This window comes from Spea bombifrons, chromosome 8 (assembly GCF_027358695.1).
Source record: "Spea bombifrons isolate aSpeBom1 chromosome 8, aSpeBom1.2.pri, whole genome shotgun sequence".
Lineage (NCBI taxonomy): Eukaryota > Metazoa > Chordata > Amphibia > Anura > Pelobatidae > Spea > Spea bombifrons.
This window is the reverse complement of record NC_071094.1, coordinates 1,963,527-1,977,011: the sequence shown is the minus strand read 5'-3', so window position 1 is coordinate 1,977,011 and position 13,485 is coordinate 1,963,527. Positions and strand designations below refer to the sequence as shown.

The 13,485-nt window shown below is 47.7% G+C and overlaps 1 protein-coding gene across 1 annotated transcript; it reads right to left on the bottom strand.

Annotated features, from left to right (window-relative positions):
• Window positions 1–454: 454 nt before the first annotated feature.
• ZBTB34 (zinc finger and BTB domain containing 34) lies at window positions 455–8,577 on the bottom strand. Its single transcript, XM_053473336.1, has 2 exons — window positions 8,452–8,577; window positions 455–2,015 (listed from the first exon to the last, which is right to left on the bottom strand). The coding sequence occupies exon 2, from the start codon at window positions 1,996–1,998 to the stop codon at window positions 544–546; it is 1,455 nt and encodes a 484-aa protein (XP_053329311.1). The 5' UTR covers window positions 1,999–2,015; window positions 8,452–8,577; the 3' UTR covers window positions 455–543.
• Between the last annotated feature and the right edge of the window lie 4,908 nt (window positions 8,578–13,485).

The following is a 13,485-nucleotide window of genomic DNA, read 5'->3' as shown; positions in this document are numbered from 1 at the left end:
TGAAATTCTGTTTTATGGCAAGAAGAATAATGAAGGGGGGGGAGATCCACTTTTTTAAACCGTTGTCAAACAAACCCACCCAAAACATGCCTCATTATTACGAACCCAGTAAACGTGCATCGTTGCTATCCATAAAGGCCACGTTTTCTTCTTTTCTTGACGGCACAGATATCCACGACCCTCAGAGAATTACAGATTTTGTGTGTGTGTCGTAAAAGGAAAAAAAAAAAACAGCAATTTTTGTCCCTTACTATACGCTTCCTCAGGAGTGCAATAGTACCCTGTCTCCTTAAAAGCAAAAAAAAAGGACAAAAGGAAAAAAAAAAAAGCCCTGTTAAAAAAGTCTATGTTTAGTGTATCACCCAGATATTTTATAAAGTCTCTGTAAGAAGCATTTCCAAAGATCGAAGGGTTAAAGGGCAGCTTTTTTTTTCCCTCTCTCGGCTTAAAAGAGTTATATTACCAAAGAAGCGGATATTAAAAAATATGCATTGATTAACGTGATGTGTGCTTTATACAGTATCCCCTCGGCCACGCGGGGGGTTACACGGGCGTCGTGGACAAGTTGTGGATCTCGACGTTCGAGTCCAGGTTGGTTTCGGACATGGAAACGTCACTCTGCTCCACGTAGCTTTCCGAGCGATCCGGCGAATGCACGCGGCTCCTGGCTTCGGCCACGGCCGGGTGGTTCTTCCGTAAGTGTTGATTCAGAGTGCCCTGGAAAGGAAAGCATTTCCCGCACACCTCGCACCGGAAAGGCTTGTCATCCGTGTGGCCCCGTATGTGGTATTCCAGTTGGTCTTTGCGGGTGTACTTTTTCCCGCAGTACTTGCACACGAAAGGGGTGATTCCCATGTGGAGTCGCATGTGCCGATCGAGACTCCCCTTCTGGTTGAAGGTCTTGCCGCAGTAGATACAGATGAGCCTCTCGCTGTACGGATGCCAGTAACCCCGCGTGGAGCGCTCTCGAGGGCTGGTCTCGTAGGCTGGCGTGCCCAGCGCGGTCTCTGTCTCCGAGCTCTGGATCACGCTGCGCATCTCGCCGGCCACGTGGGAAGGCCGCTTCTGGCGCGCTCTTCCTCCTCTGAAACAGCTAAGCATCGACCTGGAAGGAGTCGAGTTGCTTATGGCTCCGAAGGGCTCGGGAACACTAGACTGGGACGCAGCTTGTGAGAACGAATAGGCGTGCTGCAGCACGGAGCTGTAGGAGCCCACGTTCACCGTCACCACCTGCTCTCCGTCCACCATTTCCGTGTGATACCCGTCATCCCCCAAGGAGGAACTGTCGGAGCAGCTCGGCCGGTCCCCCTTCTCGGCTTTAACTTTCACTTCGGTGATCTGGCTGTCCCGGATCACTTCCGCGTGCTCCGGCTCTCCTTCTATTTGTATCTCGTGTTCGGAAATACTTCCGCTGCTCCCCCGGTCCGAATGACCTTCTTCTTGAGAGCGGTTCCGTAGAGTTTTGTTGACCACGGAGTCGCTGCTTAGGATAGACGGTCTCACCTGGCCGCAGTAGCTCGGAGAAATCTCTCCCGGGTTGGCAAAGTAGCTGTCGTCCTTCACCCCGTTCTGATCGCTTTGCCCGTCCTCCACGCTGACGCCCACCACGCTGATTTTCGAGTGAATGGTCTCTAGGATGTGAGTACACTTGTCGATGACGCACTGCATTTGAAGAAAGCTGGCCGCGGTCAGGTAACTGACCACATCCTTCAGCTGCAGGGACATTCTTCCAGTGTAGCAAAACAGCAGCAACTGCTCGAAGACGTTGGGGTTTTTGATCACGGATATGGATAAGCCACTCATGGTACTCAATGCCGAATGATCGCGGAAGTACGGAGAGCTGGCGGCCAGCACGGCTTTGTGCGCCCGGAACGGCTGCCCCTGAATGTGGACGATGATGTCGCAAAGCTTCCCCTGCAAGCGCAACTCATTGAGTTGGCTGAGAACGGTGCTGCTGTACTCCGGGACGTCAAACTGGATGAAGCTGTTGCTGTCCATCTTGGCTGTTCGGGAAACTGAAACAACACAAAAGGACGAAACTCTCCATTAATCATCACGAAAAGACGAGCCTCTTACAAGACAAGTGGAGAAATTTACAAGGGTGGGAGCACAGAGCCTGGCGGAGCGAGCCGGGGGATACCACGGGTCTACCTGAAGACCAAGGCAGGGACTTCACCCATGAAGATTAGATGGAGCCTCCATCTTTACGCCACCAGTTCCTAAAACAATGTCTAAGATACAATGTATCCAAGTCTCAAAGTAGATGGATCCCAGTGAAAAGTGGATCCTTGCTTTACAACGCAGACCTTCAATTTCATGACTCCAGCTTGATCCCATCTGCCCCCCTAAATGCAGGAGGACATAAAACGTCACTTTAACCTGGAGCAGCCGGGCCCCCCCCAGAAAAAAAAACAGATGTTCGGCAAGAGAAATCCGCTCCTCTTTGAATCCCTTATTTAACATATTTATTCTTTAGGATTGGTTAATCAGCATATAATTACATGCGGGGGTGGGGGTGCTTGTATTAATATATCATATTGGAACCATATGGGTTACAATAATTTATTCTTCAGGGTGGAGGTATAAATGTCAGTTTGCATGTTTTCCCTGCAGATTTTCATTGACGTTTCGGCGTCCCCCCGCCCCCCCCAACACCCGCCCTGTGGGAACTTCCAACGAGCGTTGCGGGAAGAACCGGCTTATTAAATGCTGTTCTCCATGTTCATGAATATTAGAAACGCAAGAAATTAAACTGAAAACGGAACGGAAATCAAAAAAACAAAAACAATTAAAATAAAAAAAAAAATACAAAAAAAATGCACGGGATTGTCCGCCGCCGGGCGAGAGAGACAGACAAAAGTCTGAAAATACGTATTTGCAAAGGGGAAAGAAAGGAAAAAAAGGAAGGAGAACAAAAGAAAGGAAAGAAGGAGGAAAAGAAAGGAGAAAACAAGAAAGAAAACAAAAAGGGGTATAAAGAATTAAAGAAAGGGGAACGGGGGGGGATGGAAGGATAAGGGAGAAAACGACAAAACAAAATAGAGAGTGTGGCCCCCACGAGGGCCCGTCCAAACAGAACCCCAGGACAAATATTAGAAGACGCTGTATCTACAGCCCAGTGTTCCGAATCAGAGTACTGGGCAGCCAATGGCGGACAAGGAAAGCAAAACGGTCAACACTCATTGGCCAAAGATAGTTGGCTACGTTAAATCTCGTGTAACAAGTAAGGTCCACACTCCTTCTCTAGACTAGACGGGGGCCGTCGGGGGCCGACCTGCCGGCGGGTTCTAGGTTTCTATGTCAGGACGGCTGTCGCAGAAAGCGTCTTCTTAATATTATTACACATAGTGATCACAAATATTATATTAATTCCCCGTAAGAATCCTCGGCAGTAAAGCGGGATTTTCGGTGATAATCCAAGCGCAGAGCGAGGTCCGAACCAAGAGCGCCGAAGGTTAAAAACCTGACTTCAAGCAGAACAGCCACCCACCCGACAGTAATTCTATAGTCTGAACGAACCATTATTTATTATTTTATCTACCGACGCCGAGAATGAAATGTATTTATTACATCGTACCGCATGCAGCGCGCCGGGAAACAATGGCGAGGGGCAAGACGTCCTAACCAGCGAACGACGACTCCTCTCAAGGATTGGCCTATTGTCTCGGATAATACCATTTCTTATATATATATATAAAGAGAACGGCCCCCCGGGACCGGCGGGGGCAGAGACGCCCCGGATTCTCTGGTAAAAGTAGGTTATCAGGAAGGGAGAAAACGTTGTTTTTCTGAACAGTCATTGATATTCATGGAAATCTAAGCTCCGGCGGAATCAGGCGTTCGCGCCGCATTAATGTATCCGCCCGGAACTTAAATAACCCTCATCTGCTGCGTATTAACCGCTTCACGGCCAAAAGAACGTGAAATCACTGCTTTCTGACACAGAGACCCAGACGCTGAAAGCAGATCGGCCCCATTCGGCCCATCTACTCGCCTGTTTCTCCTGCTGTAAAGACTGAAACCTTAATCAGTCGTTGGTCTCGTCTTAGATTCAGGAGCCGTCTGTCCCATGCATGTTTAATACCCTCGCTGTATTACCCTCTACCTCTTCTGCTGGGAGGCTGTTCCACTTATCGACCATTCTCTCAGTAAAGTAAATCTTCCTTACAATCCAACCAAGCCTCTGACCAGTGTTAGATTACGGGCTCTTTTTCGGGATGTGGGTAGGTGGTCCCCCTGCGTTCGGGGGGGGGCTTGGGGTCGGAGCCCACGCGGAGGCAAACTGGTGCGGCTGGGTAGGGAAGCAGGCAGGGAGCGGGGGAGCGTGTCTTAACTCCGCTCCCGTGACCCGGAGAAGTGTCTCCTCGCCAAACCCAGGCGTGCCGTTGAGTTGAGTATTGACTCACCTTCGGGGAAGACACTGAGTGCCTCCTACCTAAATGCCCGACAACTAAGACACTTTAGAAGCACTCTTATATCACGTAAAGAAGCGGCCGTTACTCCGTCTGCGGCAATTATTTGCGTTCTAACCCGCAGCCCTCCGTCGTCGTCCCCCGCGCTGTCACACGAGATGCTTCCCTCCATACCGTCCAATTAGCGAGACGATGACAGCCTGTGTGAAACGCGTCAGGGTCCCCGGACACAGCCGCACCATGTTAACGAACACCCCGCTGACGGGTGCCATTGTGACGAGACGCACTCATTAAATCCGCGACCAGAAGATACTCCATACTTACAATCGTTCTGCGGAGCCGCGGCCACGTCCTGTGAACGGGTTTAGCAGATTCGCCCCCTCCGTCTCCGACGTAACCCGTAATCAAAGTTATTTTCCATCGCGTGGCTCGTCTCTCCGAAGGCTTAAGAGGCCCTCGTGCCGAAATATGCGAGTTGCTTGCAAACCGATCCGGGCAAACAGATGCCGGTCTGTACGGCGTCCGACCCGTCGGAGTCTATTGTCCCGAGTCGCATTCCGACAGCTCGCGCCGACAACCTTATTTTTAGCCGACCGGGTGCGTGCGAGCGCAATGTCAACGAGTGCAAACATTCCGGGGTGCCTAAACCACACCAGAAGAAAAGGGGTACCTTTACTGCCCCCCCAAATATATCCCCGCCAAAGCCCCCCCCCCGGATTATATAGCCGCGTCCGTTTCTATGGGGATACAGAGGCGACTGATGCCAAATAAATACATTTTGGGAAAATATTTCAAAGGTAAATATACGCGCGACCACCCAGGCAGCAAATACCGAATATTAAACAGTGTATTCCGTTCAAATAAAAAGCTGGAAGTCCAAACAGATTTCTCAAAAACTTTAATAAAAAAAAAAAAATTCAAAACCCAGGAATACAGCGTAACCAAAACGCGTGATGTCATAAGGTAACACGCGGCACGTAACGCCTATCATATAACCGGACGATGCGGGGGGACAAGATAAGATTGAGCGCGGAAGGCGAACGTTTCTGATGCTTGCATATCTCTCCGGTTCTCGAGGGGTTAAAGCTCTGCCAGTTACGACTTGCAAAGGCACTGGAATCCAGTCTGACTCCACTTACCAATAAAAGTGACATGAAGAGAAAGGGGGGGGGGGCAGGCAGTTTGTTTTTTCCCCCCAACCTGGAGAGTTCGGATGCGAGGCTGTCGGGGGCGGCTGTCGGCGCATCTCAGGTTTATACGGAAAATGAATCACTTTGGAGCGCGACGTGCGACATCGGAGGGCTGTTTACGGGCCTCGCCGCGGCCAATCAGGGCTCAGACGGTGCGGGTCGGGTAACGTTACGGGGTGGAATAACACGCAATGCCTTTCAAACTTTACATTTCGCCCGCTGAGCGCATGAAAAGCCGGATTTCGTTAGCACGGCGGTATCCGCGCTCGCAAATTATTATTTTTTTTCCCCCAGAGCTCAAAATAGAACGAGTAAATTAATTACTGCCAACGCAACGCCGCTTTTCACAAAAATCACTGCATTTCGTGCAAAAAAAAAAATGAAAAAAAATAAAGCGAAGAGGCGGCGAAGAGACCAAATTCCAACGAGCTTCTGACGTAAAAACCAACAGATCGCTCTCCGTTCAGAAACACAGAGCAGCAGTATTCAGACGGTACGTGCCAATCCACCCGGGACTAAATCAGAAAACCCGCGCCGTGCAAATCCGCTCAGGTTTCGCCCTCCCGCTTCATCTGCGGGGTCTTTGGTGAATCTCAGCGGTCTCTTTTCGGTTAATGTGTGAAGAGACCTCACCTCAGAGGTCTACTGTAAAGGGTTAACTCGCTAGAAACGGGACTTATCGTGCATTAAAAGGATGGTCAGCAAGACAGAGAGCGGGAAGGGGAGAGAAGAGGCTCGGGGAGGGAAGAGAAGAGGCTCGGGGAGGGAAGAGAAGAGGCTCGGGGATGGCACGAGACGCAAGGACGAGGCGGAGGATCTAACAGCAATTTGGGATATTTTTGGTTGGCTGCGCTTTGGCACGATACACCGGACGCAGAGGAGTGGAAACCCAACGTATAATAACCCATAATATATCACGCGGCGATACCCCATATCCATAATATATCACGCGGCGATACCCCATATCCATACTGTATCCATAATATATCACGCGGCGATACCCCGTATCCATACTGTATCCATAATATATCACGCCGCGATACCCCGTATCCATACTGTATCCATAATATATCACGCGGCGATACCCCGTATCCATACTGTATCCATAATATATCACGCGGCGATACCCCGTATCCATACTGTATCCATAATATATCACGCGGCGATACCCCGTATCCATACTGTATCCATAATATATCACGCGGCGATACCCCATATCCATACTGTATCCATAATATATCACGCGGCGATACCCCGTATCCATACTGTATCCATAATATATCACGCGGCGATACCCCGTATCCATACTGTATCCATAATATATCACGCGGCGATACCCCGTATCCATACTGTATCCATAATATATCACGCCGCGATACCCCGTATCCATACTGTATCCATAATATATCACGCCGCGATACCCCGTATCCATACTGTATCCATAATATATCACGCGGCGCGGCGATACCCCGTATCCATAACATTTTTCACCAAAAACTATTCCCAAAACGCATCGGAATAAGACTACAAACAAACCATTTAACCAAAATAACGTCTCTCTCCAGCGAACGGACGGCGGATTACAAAACAATATTACCGGGGAGAAAGTGCTTACTAGAAGTAAAAGTAGATTCAGACGTACAGCGCTAGCGGCAGCCAATGAGAATTCCCCACGGACTCAACGTACAGCCGTGTATACGAGCTGCAGAGACCCAGAGCCTGACGGCAGATCGGCCCTATCCGGCCCCCCGTTTCTCGTGCTAAAGACTCAAACCTTAATCAGTTGTTGGTCTCGTATACATTCAGGAGCCGTATGTCTATCCCATGCATGTTTAATACCCTCACTGTATTACCCTCTACCAGTTCTGCAAGGAGGCGGTTCCACTTATCTACCGCCCTCTCAGTAAAGTAAAACTTCCTTCCATTCCATCTCAGCCTCTGACTCTCTACTGTTAGATTCCGGTCTCTTGTTGTAACTTTTCTCGTCCTTTGAAATAAACTTCTCCTGTCCTTTATCCCTTTATGTATTTAAATGTCTCTCCCAACCCCTCTCTCTGTTATCTCCCTGTCTCGCACTCTCCCATGCCCTCTCCGCCCTCTCTCTCTCCCCCCAGACAGAGACATTGAGATCTTGGTCTTTACGGATGCCGTCCCTGTAAAGCTCAGGAATGTGAGGGGATCTCCGCGCATTCTAACCCCGAGAAGAGACAATCCACAAAACAAGGAAAAGTAAAGTGAAGCTCTGGATAACGGCGCTCGCCCCCCCCCAGAACTCCGGGATCTGTGCAGAAAGCAGGCTTTTCTACGTGAAAAAGACCCGAATTGGTGTAATGCCACCCGGCGTGTGGGAGAGGGTTAAGGAACCCGCATAACACAGTAGTAAGAATAAGGGTCTGAGCTCAGGGTCCCAAGGGCCAGTAGGGGGCTGGGTCTGAGCTCAGGGTCCCCAGGGCCAGTAGGGGGCTGGGTCTGAGCTCAGGGTCCCCAGGGCCAGTAAGGGGCTGGGTCTGAGCTCAGGGTCCCCAGGGCCAGTAGGGGGCTGGGTCTGAGCTCAGGGTCCCCGAGGGATGTGGTGGAGGGTTCGGGGTCCCAGGGGGCTGCTGGGGTCAGGCTGCCCCGAGGAATAGGGTTAGGGGGTCAGCCCCATGCTGATGACGTGTTCACTCCCTTGCTGCCCCCTAGGGGGTACAAGACCCACTACACGGGGCAGGAGGGGCTAGGACCCTTTAAATAACTAATACCAAAGCAGGGACAGCCCCCCCCCCACCGGCAGGGCACAGGGGGAGGGGCAAATGGGGCCCCCCACTCTCTACACGGTGCCCTCCCTGCACCCCCTCCCCCGTTCTCACCTCAGAGGGATAAGACGTCGCTCTCCTGATCACATTGCTCCGGGCAGCTCCGCCAGTGCCAGGGCCCAGCACAAGCTCTTCTCCCCGCTCCGGCCCTCCTCAGCTGCCGGAAACGCTCTCAGACCTCGCCCATCGGGCACTTCCGGGTCGGCGGCGCTTTCCCGGCCCCTCCCACCAGCCTGCTAGCGTCACTAGACCCAGACACGTCTATTAGCATAGTCCCGCCTCCATGCCGTTCTCGCCTCTTTTTTTTCCTTTCTAACTTTATTTAAAACCATCAGACTTATCTCTGGACATTTATAAGGTGTGAATGTTAACCATAGAAAATGAAGTGGTGATGATGTCATAACGTTCTTTCCTAAATAACAATAAACATGTGAATGCAACATAAACATTCAAGATGTTCCTGTTGCTACGGCAACCGATCCATTGAACTTAATACAGGACAGTGATTCTATTTCAGCCAATCATAGAGCGCTCATATGTCACATGCCTACTTGCGGAAAATAACTTGACCCCGAGTTATGGCGAATCGGGGTCCTGACAGACTTTGGGTTAAAAGTGTTAATATCTGGAGCGCAGGGACTTCCACCAATCACCGGCCAAGTCAGCCGTGCCAATAATTTCCTGCGCTTGTTTCACTAGGATTGGGATTTCTTGCGCAGGTTCTGTATTACGGTAGAGAAATCCATCCAAACCCTTTCCGCTGCATCTCCTGATGACGGAAACATTCCCGGTTCAGATAAAAAGTTTGAGTGGTTTTTTTTCTCCGTTTTTTTTTCATTCACTCACTTTCTCCCTTCATTCTCCGACACCCACTCCCTCGACTCCGCTTCTCCTTCTACCCCGTCGTTTTAGGACATGCATACGAATGAATTTCACTTCATCTGTTCAAATGACAATTCGTATGAATCCGAACGCACAATCCCTCTCTCTGTTTTAGCCTCCGCCACCCCTGCCGGCAGGCCGTTCCACTTCAGATACCAGTTTCAGATACCAGTTTCTTTGCTGAAGGCGAGTATTTGGCTGGAGTGGAATATTACCGATATTTTTTTTTATTATTATTACATAAACACACGTCTTTGCCTACGCTCGGAGCGCTTTGGCTGTCCTGCATTTTTCCACGTGCGAACTTGTTAATCCGGTTTTGGAATGTTTGAAACGAGTGAAGTGACGCTGGTATGAGATCCGTCACCCGACGTGACCCAGGATCCCGCGTCCCGAACGCATTCAATGAGTTCCAACGCTTCCCGTTCTTGCATTGTAATAATCTGGAGTGTTACGAAACATTCCGTGGCAGAACGCTGACACCAACAGCGTTTGCCAAGCCTTGCCAGGTTCAGAAGAACACCAAAAAACACAAATTCATTTGATTTTAACCCTACAATCAAAAAACTATTCTACTGTGACCCCCAGAAGCCCCCCTACCACTCACCCCCAGTAGCCGCAATCCGCCACGCTGAATGCCGGGAGCCTGATCACTCAGTAGGGTGATGGGGCAGAAGATCTGCCGTCCTACGCCGCCGATTCCGTTCCTCGAGTTCCTACGTTACGTTCTAGATCGGACCGTTACTTTGAGGCAAAAATAATTATGGTGATGTCATCTTTTTTTACATATGATTATTTTTTACACCACGTTACAACGTTACCATGCGCACACCTGGAAATTAAACCCTGAATTCGTTTGATTTTATCAAATACAGATCCCCTCGCATCATCTAAGCACACACGTTAACCCTTTTTATTCTTTCTTATAATATTTTGTCTAAAAGCCAGAGAAAAAAAACAATTTACGTTATAAGAAAATATTGTAAAAAAGTTGAATTTGTACCGTTTTCACTTCTTGTTACAGATTTAAATATCACTCAGCGAGAAATACCATCAATCATTTAGGTGAAACGGTAAATAGCTTTGTGTTTATATATATCTTTTTATTGAAGCATCGCAGCGAAGGCGATGTCCGCGCAGGGTGTGGATGTTGATTTAACTTCTTATTAGCTGCGTGACCTGTTTGGAAGCAGAGACCGAGCTCAGCGTTGTTTTCACAGCAAACATTATTTCCAAGTCTTTCACGGCAAACGCCGGTTGTGACAGATGCGCCCGGGGCGAGGAGGTCGCGTCGGGGTGTTTTCAATAGAAACAGCCCGGCACGGTTACCCGCTGTTAAGCAAATCTTTTTTCGGGGTGTAAATACACAGACTCTGTATTATTACGAGAGGCGCGGGGTGAACGGTCGAGGGTGTGTTCCACTGATGTTGAAAGCCAATTAGTCATGTAACAAAGTACGAGGTTTGTGCCGCGTCCTCGTTTCACTTGGCGTGCGCCCTGATGGTTGGGTGGAGTGAGTTCGCCGTGGGGGTCCCATAAATCATCACAATTTCACTCTTGCCTAACGAGGTGATTCCTGGAGATGGAGGAGTCACGCTATACAATTACCTGGCGCAACCAAGGACTTTTCTGAACCCAACGGGTGGAACGCCTAACGAAGACCCGTCACCTGAAAAACCCCTTCGCCGTATGTAGCATCGCATAAAAACGGGGCCCTTTCAAAGCGTCCTCAAGATTTTAACAGTTTTTTTGGGGTGGAAAAAAAGTTATTTTACCCTATTTGTGTGCTCAAGACACACGACCCAACATCACGGGCAGGAAACCGAAGTCTCTGCGACGGCTCCTCGTCCCGACTGGCTGTTATTTATTTTAGTGAAAAAGAAAGAGTGATACTCAGCACTTAAAATGAAAATGCCAGATATCTGGTGTAATGACACAACTTAAACAAGTATAGTACCTTGGTGCTGCAGAACCAACACACTGACCACAAGTGTGTAAAGGATAATACACAAAACAAAGAAAAAAAGTGCTGCGCAAAATTTACAAACGACACCACAATATGTGCGAAAATTAAATAATACTTAAATTCATTAAAATGGATTCTTCAATAGGTTCCTCTGTTGAGAAGCCCATAGAGCCCCTTCTGGGGAATGGAGTTTCTTCTTTGTACCGGTGTACCAGAAAAGACCGGAGGAGAAAGAGTTAAAAAAGTAAAAAAACAAAAAAATTTTTTATATGTAAGATACTATATTTTTTTATTTATATTAAAGCTACTACTTTTTTTAACTCTTTCTCCTCCGGTCTTTTCTGGTACACCGGTACAAAGAAGAAACTCCATTCCCCAGAAGGGGCTCTATGGGCTTCTCAACAGAGGAACCTATTGAAGAATCCATTTAAATGAATTTAAGTATTATTTAATTTCCGCACATATTGTGGTGTCGTTTGTAAATTTTGCGCAGCACTTTCTTTGTTTTGTTATTTATTTTATAACTTGTTTTACAAGTTTTTTTTTTTTTTAATGTAATTGCAGAAACGTGGCGTGTAGCGGCGAATACGTGTTTTCTGAATGTTTATGGGAGTTCCGCCTGGTTACTTTGCAATCTATATGCCCCACCGTTCCAGAAGACCAAAGCAGCACGTGATAGTCTATAGGGGATACCGGGAAACGAATGACCGGTGGGCGATTAGAGACAATTCAGTATGGCGACACTTATATCAAATATAGGGAGTTAGAACGTTGCACTCGCTCATGTCGCCCCGATACCTCCCCGGGACACCAGAGCGTCCCTTTAAATACACGTAATTATGAATGAACGCGCTTTATATGCTTCTCTTTGGTTTTCTCCCACAAGAAAGAAGACGCACAAAACACCACAAATGTTTCATGGACAACATTTATTACACCAGATACAAAAAGAACCTGAATCTCTTCTATAAGAAGAAAATTAGCAATTAACGTCACGCACACCAGCTGTACAGAACCGTTCGGTCTGTATCACAAATACAGCAGGGTAACAATATCAAAAGAGAAGAACCGGACAGTCCTGACACCGAACAAAGTTCACGCCGCCGCCGTCTCTCTGCAAATACCTTGTTTCCTTGGACTGGTTTATCCGGGCAGCAAGAAACGGAACCAAAAGGGGGAGAGAAAGCGAACGGATGACCTCAGTCTGAAACAATTGTTACTAAAAACATAAAATAAACGATTTAGAGATTTTTGTTTTGCTCAAAATAATAACTTTTTTGTAATGCCTCAAGGTTGGCCAGCTGGGGGTCTGCTGGTTGGCTGCAGCGAATGCTTGAGTATCCTATAGCAATTATTGGACAGTGTTAGTGACATTTAAAATATAATATATATATATATATATATATATATATTATATATACACATATAGATTTATATTATTCTATATAAAAAAGTAGCTTTGTTGTGCATCATGGAGCAATAGTGTTCAGGAGTTGCAGAGTGATGTAATATTTTCTGCACATGCCTACCGGCGATGACATCAACAGTCGCCCCACTCAGCCAATAGGATTTCCCAGGGGGGCCAACGAATTTCACAAATGCTTTAGACTGAGGAGTACCAGGATTTAAGGGTCTCCTCAGTACTGCTTTTCCAGAAGTGGAAACAGCTGTATACTGTGCAAAAACTATTAAAAAAAAAAAAAAACCCCTAATAAATAGGACAAGCCCCCCACTGACATGGTAAAGGTCGTCATTGGGTTAATAGAAAATATTACAATATTGTCATTTTTACATTGTGACAAAGGATAAAAGAAGACATAATACATGCAGTGTGAAAAAAAAACCCATTAACCGAGAAAAACATAGCTTAAAAAGTAAAAAAAATGATTTTCATTGGAGATGGCGCTTAAATAAAAAAAGGTTTCTAAAAGAAAAGGCTAAAACACAAACAGGGCTTCGTGTGTGATTCAGCTATAACGTGGTACATGCCCCCTATATGAAGGCCCCCCCGATAGTGGGACTATATCTCCCATCATGCCCATGGATGACAGTGATGAAAGTCATACAGTGTGTGTGTGATTAATCTTGACCTGCGAGTCTCTCCAATACTATAAAGTGCCAAAAAAATGGAATTCACAAACCTAAGAGAAACAAAGTATTTATATGCACAACAAAGCCGATACTATAACCCTAACGCTCCAGGTAAGCGCTCGCCGAATATTGGGGTAAAGAACTGAAAA

Bases quoted from the DNA above. Each gene is read 5' to 3' on its own strand.
- ZBTB34 (XM_053473336.1), bottom strand. From the start codon at position 1,998: ATGGACAGCAACAGCTTCATCCAGTTTGACGTCCCGGAGTACAGCAGC.